At 50.0% G+C, this 23,497-nt stretch overlaps 11 protein-coding genes across 11 annotated transcripts; 2 read left to right on the top strand and 9 right to left on the bottom strand.

Annotated features, from left to right (window-relative positions):
* Positions 1-1,715: 1,715 nt before the first annotated feature.
* On the bottom strand, positions 1,716-2,753 carry N7446_000541 (uncharacterized protein; the record flags this gene model as incomplete). The annotated part of the gene is made up of 1 exon (XM_058509308.1): positions 1,716-2,753. The coding sequence occupies one exon, from the start codon at positions 2,751-2,753 to the stop codon at positions 1,716-1,718; it is 1,038 nt and encodes a 345-aa protein (XP_058378287.1).
* A 193-nt stretch (positions 2,754-2,946) lies between these two features.
* Positions 2,947-3,459, bottom strand: N7446_000540 (uncharacterized protein; the record flags this gene model as incomplete). The annotated part of the gene is made up of 2 exons (XM_058509307.1): positions 2,947-3,044; positions 3,240-3,459. The coding sequence occupies 2 exons, from the start codon at positions 3,457-3,459 to the stop codon at positions 2,947-2,949; spliced, it is 318 nt and encodes a 105-aa protein (XP_058378286.1).
* A 2,023-nt stretch (positions 3,460-5,482) lies between these two features.
* Positions 5,483-7,204, top strand: N7446_000539 (uncharacterized protein; the record flags this gene model as incomplete). The annotated part of the gene is made up of 1 exon (XM_058509306.1): positions 5,483-7,204. The coding sequence occupies one exon, from the start codon at positions 5,483-5,485 to the stop codon at positions 7,202-7,204; it is 1,722 nt and encodes a 573-aa protein (XP_058378285.1).
* Positions 7,205-7,719: 515 nt separating this feature from the next.
* On the bottom strand, positions 7,720-9,276 carry N7446_000538 (zinc-dependent alcohol dehydrogenase; the record flags this gene model as incomplete). Its single annotated transcript, XM_058509305.1, has 5 exons — positions 7,720-7,998; positions 8,051-8,628; positions 8,687-8,914; positions 8,968-9,063; positions 9,114-9,276. 5 exons carry the CDS (start codon positions 9,274-9,276, stop codon positions 7,720-7,722), a joined length of 1,344 nt encoding a protein of 447 aa, XP_058378284.1.
* Positions 9,277-10,088: 812 nt separating this feature from the next.
* N7446_000537 (putative mitochondrial genome maintenance protein Mgm101) lies at positions 10,089-11,076 on the bottom strand (the record flags this gene model as incomplete). Its single annotated transcript, XM_058509304.1, has 2 exons — positions 10,089-10,368; positions 10,469-11,076. 2 exons carry the CDS (start codon positions 11,074-11,076, stop codon positions 10,089-10,091), a joined length of 888 nt encoding a protein of 295 aa, XP_058378283.1.
* A 78-nt stretch (positions 11,077-11,154) lies between these two features.
* On the bottom strand, positions 11,155-11,758 carry N7446_000536 (uncharacterized protein). Its single transcript, XM_058509303.1, has 4 exons — positions 11,679-11,758; positions 11,597-11,628; positions 11,485-11,549; positions 11,155-11,332 (listed from the first exon to the last, which is right to left on the bottom strand). Exons 1-4 carry the CDS (start codon positions 11,738-11,740, stop codon positions 11,264-11,266), a joined length of 228 nt encoding a protein of 75 aa, XP_058378282.1. The 5' UTR covers positions 11,741-11,758; the 3' UTR covers positions 11,155-11,263.
* Positions 11,759-11,837: 79 nt separating this feature from the next.
* Positions 11,838-14,131, top strand: N7446_000535 (biotin--[acetyl-CoA-carboxylase] ligase BPL1; the record flags this gene model as incomplete). Its single annotated transcript, XM_058509302.1, has 4 exons — positions 11,838-12,601; positions 12,648-13,214; positions 13,265-13,536; positions 13,623-14,131. 4 exons carry the CDS (start codon positions 11,838-11,840, stop codon positions 14,129-14,131), a joined length of 2,112 nt encoding a protein of 703 aa, XP_058378281.1.
* A 398-nt stretch (positions 14,132-14,529) lies between these two features.
* Positions 14,530-17,567, bottom strand: N7446_000534 (serine/threonine protein kinase; the record flags this gene model as incomplete). The annotated part of the gene is made up of 2 exons (XM_058509301.1): positions 14,530-14,976; positions 15,033-17,567. The coding sequence occupies 2 exons, from the start codon at positions 17,565-17,567 to the stop codon at positions 14,530-14,532; spliced, it is 2,982 nt and encodes a 993-aa protein (XP_058378280.1).
* Positions 17,568-19,430: 1,863 nt separating this feature from the next.
* On the bottom strand, positions 19,431-20,447 carry N7446_000533 (phytanoyl-CoA dioxygenase family protein; the record flags this gene model as incomplete). Its single annotated transcript, XM_058509300.1, has 1 exon — positions 19,431-20,447. The coding sequence occupies one exon, from the start codon at positions 20,445-20,447 to the stop codon at positions 19,431-19,433; it is 1,017 nt and encodes a 338-aa protein (XP_058378279.1).
* A 485-nt stretch (positions 20,448-20,932) lies between these two features.
* Positions 20,933-22,367, bottom strand: N7446_000532 (uncharacterized protein; the record flags this gene model as incomplete). The annotated part of the gene is made up of 2 exons (XM_058509299.1): positions 20,933-21,762; positions 21,809-22,367. The coding sequence occupies 2 exons, from the start codon at positions 22,365-22,367 to the stop codon at positions 20,933-20,935; spliced, it is 1,389 nt and encodes a 462-aa protein (XP_058378278.1).
* N7446_000531 (uncharacterized protein) lies at positions 22,367-22,850 on the bottom strand (the record flags this gene model as incomplete). The annotated part of the gene is made up of 3 exons (XM_058509298.1): positions 22,367-22,391; positions 22,443-22,763; positions 22,810-22,850. 3 exons carry the CDS (start codon positions 22,848-22,850, stop codon positions 22,367-22,369), a joined length of 387 nt encoding a protein of 128 aa, XP_058378277.1.
* Between the last annotated feature and the right edge of the window lie 647 nt (positions 22,851-23,497).

Here is a 23,497-nt window from a genome sequence, read left to right as displayed (position 1 = left end):
AGATTTAGGGGCAGATGAAAACAAAAAGAAACAAGGATTACCGCTGCACAAATATCAATATTTCTCTTCAGCATAAGCTGAAGGATTACTAAAGGAAGCAAACGAGAAGAAGAAGCAATATCAAAGTATTGATGTATTGTAAAGTTGGTTGAAGGGAAAACTAAGGAAGGAAAACTATGGGAGATGACCTTGGGGCTGATCATGTCAAACCATCAATATTTACGTGTAACACTTAAACGCCGCCATCAGAATTTAGCTTGAAATACGTAACGAGTTAGTGATCTAGGCTTATGAGATCTGGATGGTATAAGATTACTTATGGAATTTAATGGCCTAGGCTAGACCGCGTTACGAATTTAGAATCCCGTTGTTGTTCACGACGTCGGTGGCTGAGTTTTAATACGGTTCCGCTCTGTCATACCGACCAATGCGCCGCTTTAGGGCGACTTTATGGCCATAATAACGTTAGTTAATAAGGAGCTTAGCTAACCAATAGATTTAAGCTTAATACATACATAAAAAGCGTAATTTCTGTACGCCACCGATCGTCTGATCGGATCTATGTGAAATTAAGTTTTAAAATGTAGCGATGATGTTTAATATATAATAAATTCGTAAGAGTAGCTAGTAGCTATAGAGGGTGGCCAGTAGCCCTGTGCTTTGACTTATACGTTCCTGAAGTGGTATAATGTGGATTCAAATTCGACCACGGGGAAGTGTTCCCGTCGCGGGGGCCAGACCTGCTAGACCTGTCGAAGCTACTTAATGTCTTTTGGTCTTTGCGTGACAAGACTCACTTGTGACACCTCAACACAGTCTAGAGAATCGTTTCTTATCAATTTGAAGATTATTGAAGATGTGAACGAGAGTCTCATACAAGCTCTTCTACAGTTAGACATGAAGGTAGAGATGATCGAATGTACAGGCAGGGGACCCAATAAAACTACAAAGCGCATGCGCCATTTGAGAGATAAGCCCGCATCGAGCCGTTCAATGGCCATTCGCTCGTAGCACTGCCCCCGTTCGCTGTATGACTGAATGACGCTTGCGATTCCTCAACCTGTCTCACGCTTAGGACTAGTAAGCTGCAATGAGATCTCAGGCTTATACACTCCAGTAATCTAAGAATATAATAGAGAGATAAATTAGTTAAATAATAAAGTTATTTTACTATTTAATAAAATAGTAAAAATTAACTCTTAAAAACTGTAATAATAATAACCACTCTTAATAATAAAACTATTTAGACTAGTCTGCTCCGACGTCATGCTCACAAGTGTTACCGACGGCCACAGACATCAGACAAACGTCGGGTTTGCTTCCAGTGTCTGTTAGCTGGGGTCCTGGGAAGGTCCTCCGGGTATGGCGGTGCCGGCGAGGATACCACCCGGGAGCTCGTCAGGACTGACGGCCTCTGTTCTTGACTGTGTTACCTATCAACAGGATCGCTGGAGTACACGGCTTCACAGGCAATATTGGTGCTGTAAAAGTAGTGTGTAGATTGTTTATTTAGACTATCTGGTAGTAAATGGTGCACCATTTATAGGTTACCTATGACCGCCTTCCTGCTAGAATTGGCAGGCTCATAGCCACATGTAACACAAGAAGCTTATATTCATCGAATTTACGGCTTGCGCCGTGCTGCCATACGTTCAAGTTGTAGAATCTGTATCGGCGCCTGCAGACGGCCGTAGCTATCTACGATGCAATAGTCATTATCGATGCTGACTACGACTGAGAATGTACTGCTGTCGCTCTGATCCCCACGTTGGCAACACTATCGACAACGGTGCGGGTTGCTTTTCTCCTCCTTGCCAAACGTCTGGATCGAGAGTGCGAATTTTAGCGCAATGTGGCAATCGGAGTCCGTTGTCCTCTGGAATCCCTTCCTCTTCCAGTTTCTCGATAGCGCGAAGCTGCTCAGGATTCGCTGCTTGACGAAGCAGAGTCCAAAATTCTGCGTCGGACACTTGCCATAACACCTTATCATCTACAGACCCTGCCTCTACCAGTTCGCCTATCACCCGGCCCGTCCGCTGACACATGTCGATGTGGGCCGGACTTGACCAGACATCTTTGTCGGTAGTGATGTATGCGCGAGAAAGAATCAGCGCTACATGGGGATCGTCTAGAACCAGCAGGCGGCGGGTCGCTGTAGCACTGGGAAACGCCTTCAGTGAGCCGACAACCCTTCTGGCGTCTTCCATGGCAAGCTTGCCGAAGCAGACGGAGTCGCGTAAAGCATAGTCTAGGCGATCGGCACACAGTTGAGGCGATGGCATCTCCACTAAAGGGAACAGTTCTTCTTCGAAAACCTTCTGGTTGATCCCATGTCTGGCGAAGATGTTCGGTAGCCGCGTCGTCTTAAGATACCGTGTCTTGTGTACCTCGTGATAGCTTTCTTCCCCAGGCTTGGAGAGGGCGTGATCCATGACGTGACTGAGGGTGGTATGAGAGATGTCATGGAGAAGAGCAGCGACTTGTTCTTCAATCGTGGCACCAACTCTTCGCACGAGTATAAATGCACCGACCGAATGTTCGAGCCGTGTGACTCGCGGTGTCAGGCCCAAGAATCCAGTGACTCCATACTGGCAGATGCCTTGCAGTCGCTGCACCTCCGGGCTTTGAAGAAGCTCTACGAGAACTGGCTCATAGACCAGTTCCTCTCCGTATATTTCATCTCGGATCAAGATGCTATGATTCTCAATGAGTTGGTGTGTCTGGAGGACGCCGGCACTGGTAGGAGATGACATCTCTGTTGGATCAACATGTATTGACAGAAGCAATCGAAGCAGGATGATTGGGAAAATTGTGTGCGCGGTCGAGGAAGGAGCGTGAGACAGGTTGAGGAATCGCAAGCGCCATTCAGTCATACAGCAAACGGGGGCAGTGCTACGGGCGAATGGCCATTGAACGGCTCGATACGGGCTTGGCGTTCGAGGCTTTTCACATGTGCATGCGTTGCTTATGGCTACCATCTGCAAGGGCAAGTGCTTTGAGCTTCGCTAGTTCTGTGCCTGTGAAGGGCAGCAGCGTGAAACTGACTGGGCGAGAGAAGCCCCATGAAAGCCACGGCGCTGGCTGCGACGGGGAGATCTGTGTATGGTCGAGTTGGGTCAGAGGCCTGGAGTTCTCCGCTGTTGGGATACATGATTCTGGGTATCCTTCGTTACTTGTATTCCACTAGCTATAGCGATGTAAAGGCAAAGCGCGTGCTGTCTGCGTTAGAGATTGATCACGGTCGGGACTGTCGATGTCGCCGCCAGCGCAACTGTCCAGTAATTCGGGGTCGAACACTGGTTGGGCCATTGATTTTAGCTGGACCCCAAAGCTTTTCTGGCTGTTTATTGACCTTATATGCGTAACGGCCATGAGGGCCTGTGCATCTGCTGGACAGTGCGCTAACTTCACGCCGACGGCGTATCCACCGCAGGTGAATAGCGTGATCTGTACTTGCATTCCTGGAAGACCTGCATAATCACGTAGGTTGGATAAAGCCAATGGGTTGGAAGAGATAAAGAGGTTTTCATTGAATCATCGCCTATCCAGGCTCCTCGAGAACCGGCATTTGAGAAAGCACGTTCCGTCGCGGTCGGTGCAATTGCATCGGCTCGTACGGGTTGTTCGATGGCCCTCTATGTCGGAATTGGTGCCATATTTGATTATCGGGCGACTGAATCCTTCGGTGTGGTTTTTTGGGTGACGGGCGCCCATTGCAATTGGCCGGACCATTGGGGGAATTTGGACAATGCGTCGATGAGTGAGGTACGGAGGTGGTCGACTAAGCTTTTTTGGTTGCTTGGCTTGTTTTATATCCAGATTGCTCCTGTGGGAGGGAACCCCACAACGGTTGCGTCTTGTATGGAAAGTAGTGTTGATGTTGGTGGGGATCCCTGGACTGGAAAAGTCTTGTAGATTCGATTGTGGTCATTCTGTAGTCAGGTAGATTCTAATTGTATTGGCTTTTTTTTTTTTTTTTTTTTTTTTTTTTTTGAATTGCTTCATATTTCGGTATTTCGACGAACTCGATCCTTCTATTCCTTTTTTTAAGCGTTATGAGTCTACATGAGCCAATCTCTGTCAATGTCGGGGGTTTGGATATAGGGGCTAATCTTTTGTGTTTCGCACTCTAATTTTCAATGGAACTCTAATGTGCTATCTCTTGTCCACCTTTGGCCTTTTCGCAGTATCAAAGCATATGAAGAATTCCTGCTGGTGGCACTACTACTGCTAAGAGTGCAGACAGTGCGGATATCTATGAGCTTGCTGTAGCCGAAGTGCCGAGGATCCACTGTAGCTTTCTGAGATTTGTTATAACCAATCACCAATTTAATTAGTGATCGAGGATCAAGATCCAATCTTATTGAGTTCAACCTTCAAACTATTGAATGCCGAGCTGTCATAACACAGCTGACATGACCGTGAGACTCATCAAGATTAAAGGTTAAGCCCCATTGGACTAGATAAAACAGTTGAGCCTAGGTGCATGTTTATTGCAGATTTTTTCGGGCTGGTGAGCCCCTGACTCCCCCTTACTGGGGCGTCTCCAGGATTGATCTATCGCGTTATAGTTCCAACATAGTGCCCCACCGATCTACCACATGCGTGACGCAGATGAACTACAGTATAACCCTAGCGATCATTATGGAGAATTGTGGGTTTTTATTTGGTTGTTTTTTTTTTTTTTGACAGGCTTATTTTTGGGAATATTCCATGCAGATCCTGTCTTGTACCTGTGTGCATCAGCCGAACTGATTACTATATATACCTAAGATGAATGTTCAAGTCCTCAGGATCAAGCATTGGAGCTCCTTCAATTCTGAAATATTATTCTTTGTAATATACGGGCCTTGACGGCCTAAGAGAGAATGGTCGGATCGCTATAATCTGACAAAAGGGGCTATCAGTTCCACATGAGTATTCCGGGTGGGTCCGAAGCATTTCAATAGACAAGCTGGAGCATACAAAACATGTCCACACCCGCGTAGCTTTCTAGCTTTCACTCACCAAATTTTTTCGTTTCTATACCAGCACCATGCAAGTTGATCTATCACCCCAAAATCATCATCAAGAACAGAGCTTGTATCCAAGCGTTTTCCCTCCGTTGCCGAATGAACCTTACGATGCTTGCAGAACCGAAAAGCACAGTTCAGTGATCCGAATCAAAACAGCAGAAGAGACTGCAAGCATATCTTCTATTCTGCAGCTTGCTTGGGCAATTGTAGTTGCGGCTTACACAGACTCGAATGATGTTGTCTTCGGTTTCTGTGGCGGGAAACCAACAGGCTCGTCCAACCCAGTCTCTGCTGCTCACCTGAATATCCAACCAGAGCAGACAGTAGCCAAAGTACTGAAATTACTGAGTACACAAGACGATGCTATGTCTCCACTTTCTGGATCAGATCTGCCAGCGTCTTCTGTGTTTCCAAATATCTTGGTCGTAAAGAATGACATTGAAGATTGGACAAGCACCAGCCCACCGATGGTATTAACCGGTGGTCATTTCGATACTTGTCCTTTTTTGTTGACGGGTGTGGACCAACAGACAGAGGTTCATGTGCATTTCCACTTTGACCCAGAGATCCTTTCATCAACACTGTCACAGATAGTGATGGATCAATTGGTCCATGTTGTGAATTGCATCCAGACCAATCCCGAGGTCCAACTAAAAGCTCTTCTTGATATGTCTCCCAATAGACCGCAGCAAACCCAAGCTTGGAACTCTCGTCTCCAGCTGCGCAGACAGGAACTGGGCGTACATAATGTGATTACAAAGAGCGAGGAAAGCCCAAACACCCAGTCTGTATGCGATTGGGACGGGAAGTCAGACCACTCGCAGCTATCGGCAGCAGCATGGACAGAACGCAATGAGGAGAACGTTTCAAAAGGGGAGGGCACTCCTCCTACAAGCCGAAATTCATCAATTTCTCCTTCTGAGACGAACTTCAAGCAAGACTTCGCCGTGCTAGCTCCCGAGACCATGTCAGAGACTTTCCCATGCACCCAGACACAGCAATGGTTACTCAACAACCACGAAGGAGGTTGCTTCGTGCTCAGCTTCTCGGGACTCTTGGACCATTCCAAGCTCGAATCTGCCTGTCGACTTCTCATGGAATCCCACACTGCACTCCGGTCTGTGTTTACACGTGTCGACGGAACATTGGTACAAACTGTACTGAAGCAAGTCGATCTCCCCTTCACCGTACACTCCGATGCGTCTCAAGATCCGATATCAGTCGCACGAAATTTGTGCGCCGTCAATCCTGAGAACACCTTCCCTTTGGGTACACTTCCTCTGTGCTTCACTCTCATCACTAAATCTAGAGACGATCATGCTCTGATGATCCAACTGTCACACGCCCAATATGACAGCGTCTGTCAAGGTACTCTCGTTTCCGATCTGTGCCAGTTCTATCGAGACCCAACAACCCCTATCAACACAACGAACTATGCTCTGCTCGCGCACGAAGTCACCAAGCAACAAACCCCAGAGGCATTTGATTTCTGGAGCAATCTTCTTTTAGGCTCAAGCATCACTGAGATACCGAACACAGCGCCGCAGATGCAGTCGAAAAACACCATCTTGCGATGCTCGACTAAGGTCACGATTCAATCCTTGCCCAGTGGTATCACCATGGCGAGCATGGTCAAAGCCGCCTGGTCAAATGTTCTCCGACAAGAGACAGGGGACGATGATATTGTCTTCGCCCAGCTTGTCAATCTGCGCAGTATGGACGTGCCAGATGTACATCGTACCGTTGGTTTGTGCTCTAACCGAGTGCCTGTTCGAGTGCAGTATGGGCAATGCAAAACAGCACTAGATCTCCTCCACGCTGTTGAGGATCAACACACGCAGACAATTCCTTTCAAAGCTGCCGAATGGGAGAACATTGTAACCTACAGTACTGGCTGGGCCGCCGGATCTAAACCGCAGAGTCTAGTCATACATCAGGACATTCTTCCTAAGACTGACGTACACATGGGAGATAATCTGCGCTGCCAATTCACTGATTGTATCCATATTGAACCCACGGATGATTTTTTGAAGCTTTATTCGGAGGAACTGCAGGGCGGGTTGCTTAAGTTGACATTGGCATATTCCAGCCATTTTGTGCCGAAAAGTGGGATCAACGGCTTGTTGGGGAAGCTTCGCAACACTTTGATGCATTTCACTGATGCCCCGGAAAGTTTGTTGGATTTGTGAGCCAACAACCCTTCTTTCTTTCCTTTACTTGTATGGTTCGCCTACCTGAGCGTCAATTTCTGTAAATATATCCAACAAGACATCCTGGGCTGTGCTTTCGCAGGGATCTTGGTTCGGCCTCTACAAATAATAATACAGTCATAGGTCATGAGTCCTTCACAGCCCCCACCTTTATATTCCAACGGCATCATGCTGTGTATTATTCAAGTTTAAGACAAACTAAATTCTGTTTTGTTTTACAAAGCGTTCGCTTATCACTAAACACGTTGAATGAGCGAAATTTGGCCTTGAAATCTAAAGGTTAAATTGGTCAGTGTAAACTCCTCCAACTTAGATAGCTGGTTGTTTTATGAGGTCATTCCTCGTGGCTACAGACTTGGTAAGTAAAGGAGTTTGAACTTATTTCCGATTATTCATTCTGATGTTTGCAGGCATATTGAATGTAATCACAACTTTTCCGATCGTATACGGGAGCTAATAGCACTATATATATAAGGTGATATCCAAAGCACCCATCACAATTCGGTTAAAGCGGGGGCTTCTTTTGCTGCAGGGCCAGAGTATTTGGTCTGCACGAAGACCTTTTGAATCCCACCCTCTCGCTTGTCGAACATTTCATATACATTCGCCATATCCTCAAGACGGAACCTATGGGATACCATGACGAGCGGATTGATCTCGTTCGTCTGTATAAGATGCATGAGGTGGTTCCAGTACTTCTGTACGGGGGCCTGGCCGTTGCCCATAAGATGAACACCAGTCTGCATCAAAGCGCCAATATTGAAATGATTAGTCTGTCAACCATACCTGTTAGTTCTGTTGAGCACCTAATCAAGCACAACTCACGTATCCAGCATAGACCCCCGTCACGCCCACCCGTCCAAATGGGCGAACAGCAGTAATCATCTCGTTCAGCAGTTCCGAAGTGTCAGTCTCCATTCCAAGCATCTGCTCAAAGTAATGCACCCATCCTTTCGCATACTCTCCTGCAGCACACTCAAGAGCTACATCAGGGCCTCCGGTGACCATCTTCTTCAGCTGCGACGTTACCGACTCGCCCCTGGGTAGATCGGTAAAGTTGATTGTCTCGAGCTTCGGCAATTTTTGCTTGACAAAATCCAACCGCCATGCAGCATTACCTCCATCAATCAGAATGACACGGCTGGCTCCATGATAGAAGCTGAAATGCGCACACATCTGTCCGATTGGCCCACCGCCCCAGATAGCAACAACATCACCCTTTTCGACTCCAGTATCGACCACACAGTGCCAAGATGTTGCTATGACATCCGACACATAGAGCGCTTTCTCATCGGGAACATCGTCCGGGATAGGAAGCAAATTGACATCCCCATATGGAACTCGAAGGTACTCAGCCTGGCCACCAGCAAAGCCACCGGTGAAATGAGAATATCCAAATATGCCTGTCTTTGATTTAGTACCAGTATCAGTCGGTGGTATTAGTCGTTCTAGCCTGCTTACCAGCAGTTCGCTTGCCATACATGGCATTCGTGAGAGTGTTCTGATTAGTCTCGCTGCACTGGGAGAAGAACTCCCTCTGGCAGTTCCTGCACTTTCCGCAGGCAATAGGAAAGGAAACAACCACCCGTTGCCCTTGTTTGATCTTTTTAGGCCCTGGGCCTACACTTTCCACCACTCCACAGCATTCATGACCGAGCACATCGCCCTTCTGAAGTTGCGGGATGACGCCTAAAAGCAATGCAATTTAGCACAGTGACTCACTGGTGGGAATTTTACCATACCATGATATAGGTGGAGGTCGCTTCCGCAGATAGTGCTTCCTGTCACCCGGACAATCACATCGTCCAGGTCGATGACTCTTGGCTTGGGCATTTCCACTGGGTTTGTTAGTAGAGCAGAATGTCTTCAAGATCAATGTATCACTAACCAACTTTCACCTGGTTCTTGCCTTGCCAGGTATTTGCCTGGATCCTCTCACCACTCTCCTTTCCAAACTCGTTGTCATATTTGCTCACATCAGTGGTTATGGTCGCATCATCTCCATGACCGACAATCTTTTCCACGATATTCGCTCCTTGAGATACAGCCATTATGGTTCACTTGGGGCACTGTTTTTTATTTGTGTGCGACGATGTAAGTGTATCAATTCAACGGGATTCGAAGAATATGACAATCATGATCAATTACCTCATTATTTGGTTTCTAATTATGCTTCTCTTCGCGCTGACATCATAATGAGCAACGGGGCGAGTAACCCCCAAAGCAGGGTATGAGGGAGGACATGAGAGGACTGGGAAAGTAGTCAATGACGTTCCATTCGGCATAATCTAATTTTGATCCTATGTTCGTTTATTGGATTTTGGCTACGGCTACCTCCTTCATGTTATGGCTCTGTGTCTGTCTACTTAACTGCACTATAGCTCGAGTTTTAACATGATTGATAAGGGAGTTTTTCGTTGCACGTTTATTTAAAGTCATGCTCAGACTACCGACTCCATAGCTATCGCTATCTAGGCTGAGGTCGGGGAGTTATACTTCGCACGGTCCGGATATCTTCTTTTCCCCGCAAACCACAACAAATTACCTAAAAAGATATCCCATCAATTACCAAAAAAATTACCTAAAAAAATGACAAAAACAATCAATCAAATTGGGACGAGCCGGAGTCGAACCGGCGATCTCGCCGTACCTATCAATAATCGTAGGGGTTACTACATACGAGCGGCGCGCCTTAACCACTTGGCCACCGTCCCAGGGAATAGCACAAACATTCTCACCTGAATCGCGATCAGGCAGCAGAGCTTCATCGAGCATGATAATCAAAACAAATCAATTGCATAATGTACAAGGTAGCTGGGACTACATGGTGATGCCATCTACTGATTCAAACGGACATCTAGATCTATCTACTTACGCTACCCGTCTCCTTCCACGGATAGCTCACGCCGTCATCCTTGCGCGTCCAGATCTTCGTCTTTCTCTTGTTAACGACATGCTCGACGAATACCTCACGCGTATACTGCGCCTTGAACTTGCGGATCCAGCGCGGATCCCAGAGTTCGCTTGCAATACCGAGGTCCTTGCAGCAGCGCACGAGTGCGTTAGAGCGGCAGCCTTCTGTTGCGGTTGGGATGCCGTCGGGGGAAAAGTAGTCTTGTTCGCCGCGGGCGACGGATACCAGGCTGGAAAACACGGTCAGCTTTGTATTCGAATGTAACCACGCATTGGAGCAATGCATGGTTGATTGGACGTGGGAATGGGGAAATAAGAAGAAATTCTTACCGTCCGTTACAAACGAGAGCATACTCCCTCGTCACAGTCTTAGGCGTAACGATACTCTCACTGCGGGGCACAAGACCCCAGCCACCAGGGCCAAAAGCGCGGTTCAAGATCCGACGGTACTTGATCTCGGGCAGATACAGAATACCATCAGGCTTGATCTCGACCTCTTGGGGGTCCGTCTCGGCCAACAGGATATCGGCTGCTTCCTTGGGAAACGGAGCAGCAGAGAGACCATGGAACGATCGTGTCCAATCAATCTTCTCTTCGGGGGCAGTCTCCAGCAGGAGGGGTTTGTCGGCTAGGCCGCTTTGGGAGATGTTCTCTGTTGTTGGGCGATTTGGGGTTGGGGCCGATACGCGAGTTGTGGAGCTTGTTGGTGCGGGAGAGGAGGGCTTCTGGGCTGGGGTCGTGGTAGATGGCTTGGAGGAGGGGACAGTGGGCTTTTCGTTCTGTTTCTGGGAGTTGCTGTAGCTGATTGCTCTTTTGGTCATTGGGTTGGAGAGCTGTCTGAGTTGGAGGTGGGTGACTCCTCGAGAGCCGGACACTGGTGCGGCATTTTGAAGGAACTCGATTGCCCGCCAGGTGCGGATGCGCAAAGCTGAAGACATGGTTGGTTGATATGTTGAAGCTGGAGAGATGAGCTCTGAGGTCAGCCTTGATGACGATCACGTGATATCAGTTTAAACCGGACATTTCTTAAAGCTTGAATTTCGAGGCATAAAGGTAATTATGTCAGTGGTTAATCGGAGAGACTAATTGAACAAGTTTTAATGGCTGGTTAAAGTACATTATGCATTAAGCATCTTTGGTCTGTGTTCGCTGGTCATTGCCCTGGCGTTTCCAACATTCACGGAACGCTTCCATCTGTATATTGCAGTCAATATATGTCTGGGGAATTGGATTATGGCCTTGCTAGGGATCATCGCGAAGCTGGATTGCTTGTTGAGAGCATTGAAGGGTGTAGGTAGCTTCCAATAGCTTCCAGCATGATATCAGACCATAAGGGTTCACCTCACCTCGTTTTTACATTCGCGCCAGTCCTTCTTGGCAAAGTAGCAGTCATTCATCTTGTCCTGCTCGGCTGCTCTGCGTCAGAATTGCATTTCAATGGACATCGAGTTCGCTCACTGTGGCAGCCAGTGCTGAAGATGCGCTTATCCCTGTGCCCATAGTTAGCGCTCTGAACAAAGACAATTACAAAGCAACTAACCAATCATCCGGCTCATCATCATCCTCCGGGACAACAGTAGCCTTTTCCGCGTTGTTCGACATGACCGTGGTTTGGAAAACGGCAAGATCAGGCGGTTGGCATCGGAACTACGGAGGGCGATCTTATCGGTATCGATGACTGATTTTCTTCCCAACAACAATGTCCACGCCAACAGGCAACAATGCCAATTTCACTGGCAAAAGACTCAATGTGCTAGTCTACTCCGGTTCGCTCACCTACTCTGCATGGCAACTCAGCCGTTTTCTGACCGACGACTACTCGACAGGAAACGGAACCACTGTTGACTCAGTCCGGCATTGCCTCTACACCCTCCGCCGCCTCCTCGCTCCCCACTATGCCGTGATCCCCGTGACGGGGGACATGCTCCTGAAAGAGCCATGGACGGCCACCTGTGCGCTGCTGGTATTCCCCGGCGGCGCGGATCTGGGATACTGTCGCACGTTCAACGGCGCGGGGAACCGGCGCATTGCGCAATTCGTCCGCAACGGCGGCAGATACTTGGGTCTGTGTGCTGGGGGCTATTATGGATGCAAGAGCTGTGAGTTTGAGGTTGGTGATAAGACTATGGAGGTCATTGGGGACCGCGAATTGGCTTTCTTCCCTGGTATCTGTCGCGGCGGGGCGTTCCCGGGTTTCGTTTATCACAGCGAAGAGGGTGCGCGGGCTGCGGAGATTACAGTGTCAAAGGAGGCTTTGAGCATTGGTACTGTGCCGGAGCAGTTCAAGTCTTACTATAATGGTGGCGGAGTGTTTGTTGACGCGCCATTGCTTGCGGACAAGGGGGTTGAGGTTCTTGCAAGCTATACCGAGAAACTTAATGTCGATGCAGGGGAGGGTGCGGCTGCTGTTGTCTACTGTAAAGTCGGCGAAGGAGGTGCGGTCTTGACAGGACCTCATCCTGAGTATGTTTGGACTCAATTGGGAAGATCAGTCGCTGACCTCTACTAGATTCGCGGCTGTTAATCTCGACCCCAAGGCCGGGGGCCCTGAATACGCGGAGATGGTTGCTGCTCTCGCTGCAGATGACAAGGCTCGGACAGACTTCCTGAAGGCCTGTCTGTCTAAACTTGGACTTGAGGTTACGCAGGAGACAACGGCAGTGCCTTCACTGTCGTCCTTGCATATGTCTGGTATCGATGCCGATGGGCCTATGGATATCCTGTCATGCCTTGGCAAGGATTTTATCAACGAGGGTCAAACCGAGTACCTAAAGGACGAACACGATAAGTTCCGTATTGAGCGGCCTGGAACGTGGAATTTCGGTGATCTCGAGGAATCGCTTCCTACCGAGTCCTCCACGCCCACTGATGGTATCATCGATTACCAGGCAATCACTAAGCGTCTGGTCTTCCATGATGATATCCCATCTTCAAAGCTTACGCCATACTTCAACCACCATGCATTCTATTCCAACCTCAGTCAATACCAGTCCGAGTCCAAAGGAGACGCCTCATGCTTCGGCTCCAACCTTCTATACGGCGAAGTCGTGACCAGCACAAACACAATTCTTGAAAAGTGAGCATTGCCTTTACAATCCCAGGTCAATTCCATCTAACAAGCAACAGAAACACAGCGCTGCTCCGCCAGCTACCCCAGGGCTTCACAGCAACAGCCACAAACCAAATCGCCGGCCGTGGCCGCGGGTCGAACGTCTGGGTCTCACCAGCAGGCTCACTAATCTTCTCAACGGTCGTCCGCCACCCAATGGACAAGATGCAATCGGCACCAGTAGTATTTCTACAATACCTCTCAGCGATGGCCGTAGTACGAGGCATCAAAAGCTACGCCAAGGGCTACGAGAACATCCCCGTGAAACTAAAATGGCCAAACGACGTCTGTACGTATACCCAAACACCACCCAAACAGCACCCCTCCAACCGCACCCCCAACCATATATAACAACCAAACTAACCACCTCCTTAGACGCCCTCGACCCAGAAGACCCAACCCAAAAACGCTACACAAAAATCTGCGGCATTCTAATAAACAGCCACTTCATGTCAAACGAATACATCTCAGTCGTAGGAATAGGCCTAAACGCCACAAACGCCTCGCCAACAACAGCCCTAACAACCCTGGCCCACAAATACGCAACGCCAGGAAGTGCAGTAGCCAACCCGGTAACGCTGGAAAAGCTCCTCGCGCGCATCCTAACCACCTTCGAGAGCCTGTATACGCGGTTCCTGCGCACGGGCTTCGATCGCGGGTTCGAGGCGCTTTATTATGAAGATTGGTTGCATATGCATCAGATCGTTACGCTTGAAGAGGAGGGCGGGGCGAAGGCGCGTATTCAGGGGATTACCCGGGACTATGGGTTGCTTCTTGCTGAGGAATTGGGGTGGGGTGATCGGCCTACTGGGAGGGTTTGGCAGTTGCAGAGTGATTCTAATAGTTTTGATTTCTTTAGGGGGTTGGTTCGGAGGAAGGTGTGATTTGGTGAGGTTTGGGATCTGTTTGTGGGAGCTGTTGTACAACGCTAGGATATATATTTATCTATCTGTGGGACTTCGTTGGGAGTAGATCTCCTAGCTATACGTCTTGAAGATGATGAAGATGAAGAAAAGATCGTAGATTGAAGTAAATTGAAATCCCCTGTATCGGAATAGACCAGAGGCAAACATATCTCATACTCGTACAGCACGAAACAACCAAGGAAAGTTTTTTATGCAACGGCTCCAAACACCAAAAAAGAAAAGAAAAAAAAAAAAAAAAATATCTACCCACATGGCACACATGAAAGTATTAACAACCCAATAAACTGAACAGAAATGAGAGAAAAAAGAAAAGGTTTTAGAAAAAGGACAGTATGCAAAGCAGATCAAATGATAAATCAAGCATCATGCTCAGCATAAGGCGACTTATCCTTCCTCCTCAAAGCCTTATCTAAGAACGAAGGCCGTCTACCTGGGGCATCGGAATCCCCCGATGCACCGGGGTAACCCTGAGGCGGGGAGTAAATAGACGGCGGCGAGACAGGATCATAACGGTCCGTAAGCTCGTAATTGCTGCTAGCCGTCACGCCGGAGATGGGGTCATTGCGGTGGGAAGTGTTCTCAGCGCTGAAGTTGCGAACGGGGACCTGGCTGTATCCCGTGTCGTGGGAGTAGTGGCCCTGGAAAGCGTTGGGGTCAGGTGAGCCGACGGTCTGGACGGTGAACATCTGGCTGTGACCCTGGCCCTGGTTCTGATTCTGGTTCTGGGTTTGCGTTTGCGTTTGGGAGGCGTGGCCGGAGGAGTGAGGGCGGGGCTCGTAGCGGGCGCTGCCGCGGGAGCCTGGCTTGGGTGTTTCCAGGATGGGCACTTGGCTTGAGGAGGGGTTAGGCCTGCTGGCACCGGAGAGAGCGGTGGGTGGGGGACGGCGGGGATTTCTCGGTTGTTGTAGGAGACGTGGTCGCCGGCTTTTCTGTGGCCGGTTGAGAGGCCGCGAGAGATGCCCGCGCCGTTGTTCACGCTGAGGGTGTTGGAGGCGTTGGTTGCTGTGCGGTGGAGGGCGTGGCCGTCATCTGCGTCAAGACCCGGGTTGATGGCTGATGGGGAGCGGGCGTTGAGCATTTCGACGATGGCGGCTTCCCGCTCGGCGTTGGTTTGGGTTGAGCCGCGGTGAGTGACGGTCCCTGAGCGGCCTTGGTCGAAGCCTGTCGATTGGGCTGAGTTCTCGTAGTTCAGGATACCTCCGGCGGCGGCTGCTACACCGGCGTTGGGCTTGTCGGTGCCACCACCTTGCTGAGAGCTGCGCTTGCCGGTGTCGGCATCATCACCCTTGTCGTCGCCCTCTGAGGCCTCGGGCTCGGGAGGGGCGACACCTGGGGCACGGACTTGTACCTTGCGGACGGCCAGGACGAGGGCACAGAGGAATTTGGATCGGCGGGCGGCGCGGACAGTCTCGTTGGACCAGTTGGATTTGTGGCGGATATCAACACGGAGCTGGAGCTTGTCCATGTCGCCGACGCCACCGAGCTCAATGTCAACGTCAGGCTGGAAGTCACGGCAGTTCTCCTTGTCGCGGACGAAGTTCTCCATCTCCTGGCGGAGAAGCTGGACCTCGGCGAAGGAAGTGTCGAATGCAACGGGCACGGTGAGCTGTTCGTGCATAGCATTGGCGCGAGTGAAGTTGTCAACCCAGAGACTGTTCAGGATGTTGTTGGGCACCTGAGTGATGCGGTGGTCGGTTATGTTGCGGAACACAGTGAAGAGGAGCGAGATACGCTCAACCACAAATGGCTTGTCGCTGACCTCGACACGGTCACCAATATCGAAGGGATGCTTGACGAAGAGGAAGATACAAGAACCGAGAACTTCCTGAGCGGTAACGGAGAAGACGAAACTGAGGGAGAGCAGAGAGGTGGCACCAGCAGCGATGACGGTACCGAATCCAGTGGTAACGAAAGAAATGAAGACCAAAACACCGACAAGACCAGCAACACACATGAGCAAGTTGTCAAGCACACGGATAGCCTGGTCGACATCGTGCATGCTGTTGTTGAGAGACTTGCGGAGGCGACCGAACTCGGTGATAGTGAGAACCATCTCATCAAGACTAATATCACCGTTGCCATCCTTGTCCAGGGCATGGAAGCACTCTTCGGCCTCGGCTTCGTGTTCGGCACCAAGGACCTCGACAATATCATCCATGTAAAGAGACTCGCGGCCCTCAACAACGAAGGACATCCAAATACGGCGGGCCAGAGCAGCAGCGCAACGCTTACGCTCAAGGGCTTGAATGACGATGGTGTGGGTGGCAGTCGGGTTGAACACTTGCTTTCCAGTAAGCTCGGAAGCAACGTTTCCGAAAGCAGCAGTGACCTTGTCACCGACACGACCGACATTCTTGCCGACCTGACGGAGCATGCGAAGAGGCATGGCGGAGGAGCGTTTGCCATTCTTGTTGCCAGCCTGGGCCAGAATGGAGTCGAAAATGAGGGAATCCTCCTCCTTGAACTCCTGGCAGTACACGGGGAACATGTTGCGGGATGCCTCGAAGAGCAGACCGACCAGGTACACATTGCGCTTGGAGACCTTGATCTTAGCATCGAACTGCTTGCGATGGTAACTGATGGAGATAAGCTGAACTAGCGCCTTCTCGGAAAGGTAGATGAGAGTGCAAATAAGCACAGCAAAGAGAATATTCTTGACACTCTTCTCCCAAGCCTTCGGAGCAGTATCACCACTCTCCTGCTTACTAGGAGTCAAAGTCATAACGGGGAGGAAAGTAACGAGAGAAATAACAGCCCAAAGGACAAGCGCAATAGGCGTCTCAAGCGCACGCAGAATAAGCGCATACTTGCGAGTTCCAGAGCTAACAATGCCACAAAGGAACTGGAAAAAGTAAGGAATGTACCGAGCAAAGATCTTCGACGTCCACAAACTAAACCAGACAATCTCAATCCAAGTAAAGAACCAGTAAAGGTGAACACCACCAATCTTCGCATAGGGCGCAACAGTAGCACCAACAATGATAGGAATGGCAATCAAAACCGCAATGGGCAGAACATAAATCAAGTAACGAGTGATAAGCGAATAATTCAAAACAGCCTGGTAGACACGGCCCATGCGGTTCAGCGTGCCATCCTCCGGCGACTCAGCTGGCTTCCCAGTCAATTCATTGATATCCGTATCGGTGCGACGCCTACGACCAGGACCGCGGTGTGTCGCAATAGGCTCCTTTTCTGTAGCCGTGGCCTCGCTGATCTCTGGCGAGGGATTGGAGGTCCATTTGCGCGCACCGGTCTGACCGCGACTCGCGGTCGCGGTCAGTGGGATGTCAATGGTCACGTCGTGGGGATTCCCCAGGCTGTATTCGGGCATGTCTGGTAGCTGCTCGAATCGATGTGCGGTCAATCGCTTTTGCGAGAGGCTCGGTCTTCCCATCGCAGAGGGTTGACGGGGCCCTTTTTATCGGCTTGGTGTAGATCGCCCCTGGAGTTCGGAGAGTTCAATTGGGCTGGGTTTTGTGGGGACCGAGGAAAAAACGCAACGGTTCGGGTGCTATTTTTCGCCTCCCCCTCTTGGACAGGTTCTTCGCTTGCTTGATAGTTGCGAGCTAGCTTGCTGGCTACTGCTCTCGGACCAGTCTGTATGTAGGTGACAGTCGATCGTTCGAGCTCAATGGCTACGCGAGGTGGAGATGTGGATCGGCGTGTAGACTTTCCGTGTCTAAGAAATCCAGCAAACGAGTGACAGGAGCTCAAGGAGCGAGGAGGGAGGAGGAAGAGAAGATCGAAGCAAAGTCAGAATTCCAGAAATCCAAACCACACGTCCGGTCAGCCACTTGTTTCATCAGTTCCCGTTGAGGGGGAGCAACAAAAATGTGAGACCGCCATTTTTGGAACTGTGGAATGCGCAGGTTTGTCTCTGATTGATTGGATAGGTGTCCACCGGAGCTGAGATCGACTCTACAATCCAGACCCTCTATCTTGCCACTATACGCGGCCATGACCGTGAAATATCGAGACACATGGATGCAGGACCACTACCTCCCCACATCGCGATGTGTCTGATCGCCCAATTACAGCAGCAGAAAAGCGGGTGGCTTACGATCCAGGGGCACAATTCCCGAAAAAAAGAACATTTGCATATGTTAGACACATCAGATGCACACGCATCGCTTTTTGGCATTTGCGCCTAAGTGTCCTGTTGAAATGGTCTGTGTACGAGTAGCAGTAGGCCTGTCGATCACTCTGGCTGTTACGCTGTTATGTCTGTTGTACGGTAAAGAGAAGAAACTCATGATGCATATCACGTGAGACTCGGTCCGGAATCGGTTTATCTATACTCCGTATATCTATATACAGTGTTACTTGCAGCTGGGTGGCTCTGACTACATTGTTATAGTCATGGATAATGATGACCCTCTACCCCGGATTTGTCTCGGGACGTATCTTTACCTGGAGGTATGCAGCTCAATCCTGATAGATTCCATCGAGAATCCCGGGATTGATTCACTTAATATGTCCATTGCCATCCACAGGATGGGCGACTGACACCACCCAATGTACGGACCGTGTAGGGGACTACTTCTCATCGTGGGAAAAGTTGGGCGGTATGCCGGCAGGTTCTCGACTCGCAACAATGCAGGAAGCCATACTGGATCAACAGCTTCGTAATTGGAAGGTGGATCCCCATACATTGGCTTTGGGCAAATATATGAAGCTCTCCGTAAGCATGGCCTCATTTCCCTCTATCGAGTCAGTCGCCCGAAGGATCATTTCACGAATCCGGATTTGATGTTTCAAAGCTGGGAGTTTGTGATCAAATCCTATGCCGAAGAGACTGTCCGCTATCTGATGCAGATCCCCGTACCTCGAACTACCTCAATTTTCAATCTCTTCTTTTTTTCCGCTGGGTTTGAATTGTCTGGATCGAATAACCCTCTGCAAGATCGAGTTCGCGAGAGACTCCGAGCCGTGTATTCGCTAAACCGGCTTCCTGCGAATCTTCATAATCAAGCCAACCATGACATTATCGAAGTATATAGTTGCATATAATATACATGGAAACACAAACTAAGCTCTCGAATCAACTCTCATCCCCTCCAAAACCCCAACAATCCTCCCACAATCCCACCCCTCAACCAACCCCCTCACAATCACATCCTGCTCACTCTCCGGCGCCATCCCCCCAGGCTGCGGCGGCCTCCGATCCAAATTAGTAGGGAAAGGATACCCCTCGGCAACAGCCTGCACAAGCGCCCTCACCTCCCTCTGCTCAAACGACCAAGCACCAGGATCAAGCTCACTGCCCGCAATAACCCCCCCCAGCAGCCTTGTACCTCTCTTTTAACTCATCCCAAACAGCGCGCACAACAACCAAAGAATCCACACTCTCCATGGGTTTCCCGAACGCAGAACTAACCTGCAGTAGATTCGCCACGCGTCTGAACCCAGTTTCGGGATTCATGACATTAGAACCAGCAGCATGAAACAGCGCGGGGTTAAAGAAGACTCCATCACCAACCTCCAACGGAGCGGATACATATTTCTCCTGGAAAAAGGCCCTGAATTCATCGCGCCGCCATGCCATGAATCCGGGCTTGAATGTCTGGCTATACGGCAAGAACCGAGTCGGCCCACTTTCAATTGGCATATCGGAATGCGCAACTGCACCCTGCAACGTAAGGAACTGACTCGCAACCTGCATAGCAGCCGGGTAGCGCGCCGTGACGTCCGCTTCCTGGAACCCGAGGTGGTAATCGCGGTGGGAGTCCTGCGCTGCACCGCCCGGGTGTACGGCGTTTAGTTGGGCTGTTATGCGGTAGGACGGGCCAAGCCAGGATTCGGATACGTGGGCTAGCCAGGGGTTTGAGTAGTAGTCCGTGAAAGAAGTGGGATCTGTGACGGCGTGTTTTTGGAAGGAGTTCCAGATTCGGTCGTTCGTGCCGCCTGCGGCGAAGTGGTCACCTTTTGCCATTGTGGTGTTTTCTTTTTCCGTTGCGATTATTTGGTCGAAGGCGTTGTTTGTGGCGTTTATTGTTTCGGCGTACTTTTTGGCTGGGTACATTGCTTTCAGGATGTACACGCCTGGTCCGGTGTGTAGGCATTTGTGCCATTCATCTTGGAGGGCGGTTATTTGGGTTGAGGTTAGGCCATTGGATTCTAGGGCGGCCAGGTCGTAGATTGGGATGTTGGAGGCGATTTTGCTGGCCAGTGGGTAGGTTGCTGGGTTTGTGGTTTGGGAGCAGATTTCTTTGAATTCGGTGAGGTTGGGGTTGGAAGGGGTGTAGAGACGAGAGGACACGGTTTGTTCGGCCATGACAGCTATTTTTGCTATACTTTGCTATAAACTCAGAATCGAAGCATCTTTAAGTATTTTTCCGGCGGAAACCAATGTCCTTCGGCTCCCCGCATTTTCGGTGCAGACCCGCTTTGACAATACTTAGTGGAATACTTAGTGGGATACTTAGTGGCTACGGAATCGGGTTTCCGAAGGCAGTACTGAAGAAAGTCGCAGAATCAGATTATGTAGACCTGGATGGGTATCACAGCTATCAAGCAGCATAAATACAGGTCTACCGCAGTTGAAGCTTAAACGTAAATAACCAGGTCTGTAAAGCAAAGCGCTAGAAAACGCCACTGGTGTGAATAGAATGCATAAATATGAACGATGCGCTAAGAAAATCCAATATCCCCACGCAAATCTATGCTCGGTCAAGTCAACCGTCTTTTAGAACAAAAAGTAGAACGTAATGAAAGAATGACTTCGTAACGGTGCGTGACTGGGCACTAGGCACCCGTAATTTATGCATTCATCATGACCGCTCCGAGGTCCGTCAAAACCGGTTCGGAGGGCGTGCGTTGGTCCGTGGACTCGTTGAGGACAAGTTGGTGCTCGGACATCGTCTCGACCAGTGCGCTGGGTCGGCCCGTAACGGTAAATAGGACTTTCAATAGGAGGGTTGGACCTCCGTTGAGACCGCCTTGGGGCTGGCGACGGGTGTGTGTAAGTAATACGCGGACGAGGTCGCGGATGGCGCCGTCAGTGGCCGCATCATGGATAGCGTCCAGGCCATCGATGATAAAGACGAGGAGTGGTGGGGCGGATTGGAGGAGGGTGTCGACTAGCGACAGAGCTGCTTTCCAGCTGGTGAGGGTTCCGTCTAACTGGCGGAACCGCTCTGCACTGAGATCGAGCACGGCATCGCTATCTACCACTGGGGGAAGCCAGTCGATCAACTGCCGGATCAAGCTGTAGGTGAGGGCCACCAGCCCCTGCTCCTGGAGACTAAGTCCTTTAACCTCTTGGGTGGGCAAAGCACAGAAGTGAGAGACCACCGGTAATCGAGCTTGACGGGCGAACGAGGCATAGCAGGCCGAAATCAGAGCGACTGGGTTGTCGGACGAGGGAGGCTGGGTTCCACCCACTGCCAGAGCTTGAGACCGTGGACTAGTAGCCCATTGCTGAAGAGAAGCAACGACACTTCCCTCGGCGACTACTTTAACATCCGGCTCATAGTCGCAAATCTGATCATCGCTGTCGAAGAAATCCTGGAGGTGTTTGGAGGAACTTTGAATCTCGAGGCGTGCTAGACGACGCTTGGATCCTCTGGACCATTCAAAGGATGATGTATCTGCATATGTCAGCATAGATCGGCCCATGGAGTGCATAATTCCTACCAATATTAGGCGTAGGGGGTGTGGTCATGCAGACAATCCCAGTGCTCTGCTCGCTAACGGGCTCCAGTTGCTCGCGCACCGAGCTCAAAGTCTCTGCCAATAACCGATCCCGACCCTCCCGATACCGAGCACGCTCCTCTGCATCTTGTTGGATTTCCCAGAGGAGTCGACGGGTGATGGTGTTCTGGGCAGCAATTCGACGCTCCGTTCCTCGACGCCCGACTTGGCTCAGTCGGGCTTCCTCCCATAGCGCCCGGGCGCTATACGGATCCGAGTCCTCCTCTTCCATATTGGTGTCCTCGTGTTGCCAGGGAAGGCTCTGGGCCTGGCGTTGTGTGAAGATGACCAAGTGGTGGAACTCGGAGTAGACATCTTGGCTATGGATGTTCAGCAGTTGGCACGTGGACCGCCGGACATACCAGTCCATGAACTCGGTCAGAAAAAAGAATATTAGCGCGTAGGTTTTCGCGATCGGTTGAACGGCATTCTGAAGGGAGTTGGGGTCGGGTTGGCCCATTGCGTCGTGGATGTTCAGCAGGGCGGTGGCTAGGCCCTCCATCACTCGGGGGTAGTGTGACGAGGCCTAGCTGGATGTTAGCCATGCGGCGGTCCCTGGGAAGCGCTATCTACGCACCTTGATCGCTGACTGGAGCACGCCATATAACAGGGGGTATAGTAGGACTGGGAGTCGGGGAGGCTGGCAAGGAGGGTCGCGTGGGTGTCTATGGTCGGCAGGAGTCGATCGCACAAGTCCATGGAGTCGCTGAAGACTCTATTTCGTGGTCGCGACCTCCAGAAAGCCTTGATATTTCCGAGTAGAGTCTGCACATCATGTCCGGTCTGTGGTCGCTCCTCGAACTCGACTTGATCCTGCGGGACGAGTAGGCTGATGAAGCGTTTCCAGGTATGAGCTAACTCGTTTCTTTCAATATCTAGTTCTGCGATCGCAGGAATCCTGGAGAGTCAGCAAAGTACAGGGGGGGAAGGAATAGAGGTCTTACGAAGACACAAATTTCGCATCATAACGCTGGGGCCAGTTCATGGCGGACATTTCAACATGAAAGGAGTGGAGAGAGGAAGAAGGGGAAGCTAGAAAGAATCTATTAATACCGTGGAGTTACACTGTTTGGCCCGGTTTTTTTCCTCTTTTTTTCTGAAGGCCGAGGCCTGGCCTTTTGGGGCCTATTTAGGAATATGACCTGGTATAACAGGGTATATATAGTATAGTATTATATAAGGTAGTGGAATAAGACATAACTTGGTATAAGTTACTAACTTATAAGTTACCTTAGTAGATAGTTAGTATAGACAAGATCTGGGGGCGGGTCACAGGTGTTCGTTTCTAGTTTAATTAAGTTTTAGTTCTGTTCCATTGCATTTCCTTTGCAGTTATTAATTGATTTATTTCTTCTTCTTTTTGTTTTTCTGCTTCTTTTTCTTTCTTTTCTGAGGGGGTACTAAGTGTCAGATTAAATGTCTCGGGGAACAGATTAGCGGCTAAACGGCCAAATCTCGTGGAGAATACGAGAGCGACGTGCCAGATGTCATAACCCCAGGTCGATCAACTCGGGATCATTGCTCCTTAGGACCATTTTTGAGGGACATGGACGGTTTGGCGACGATCGTGATTACATATGCCTGATCGACAAATTCTACAGTCCTGGAGTACATATACAGAGTAGCCAAAAG

This window comes from Penicillium canescens (assembly GCF_028828765.1).
Source record: "Penicillium canescens strain IBT 15451 chromosome Unknown utg000001l_segment0_segment0, whole genome shotgun sequence".
Lineage (NCBI taxonomy): Eukaryota > Fungi > Ascomycota > Eurotiomycetes > Eurotiales > Aspergillaceae > Penicillium > Penicillium canescens.
This window is presented reverse-complemented; position numbering and strand designations above follow the sequence as displayed.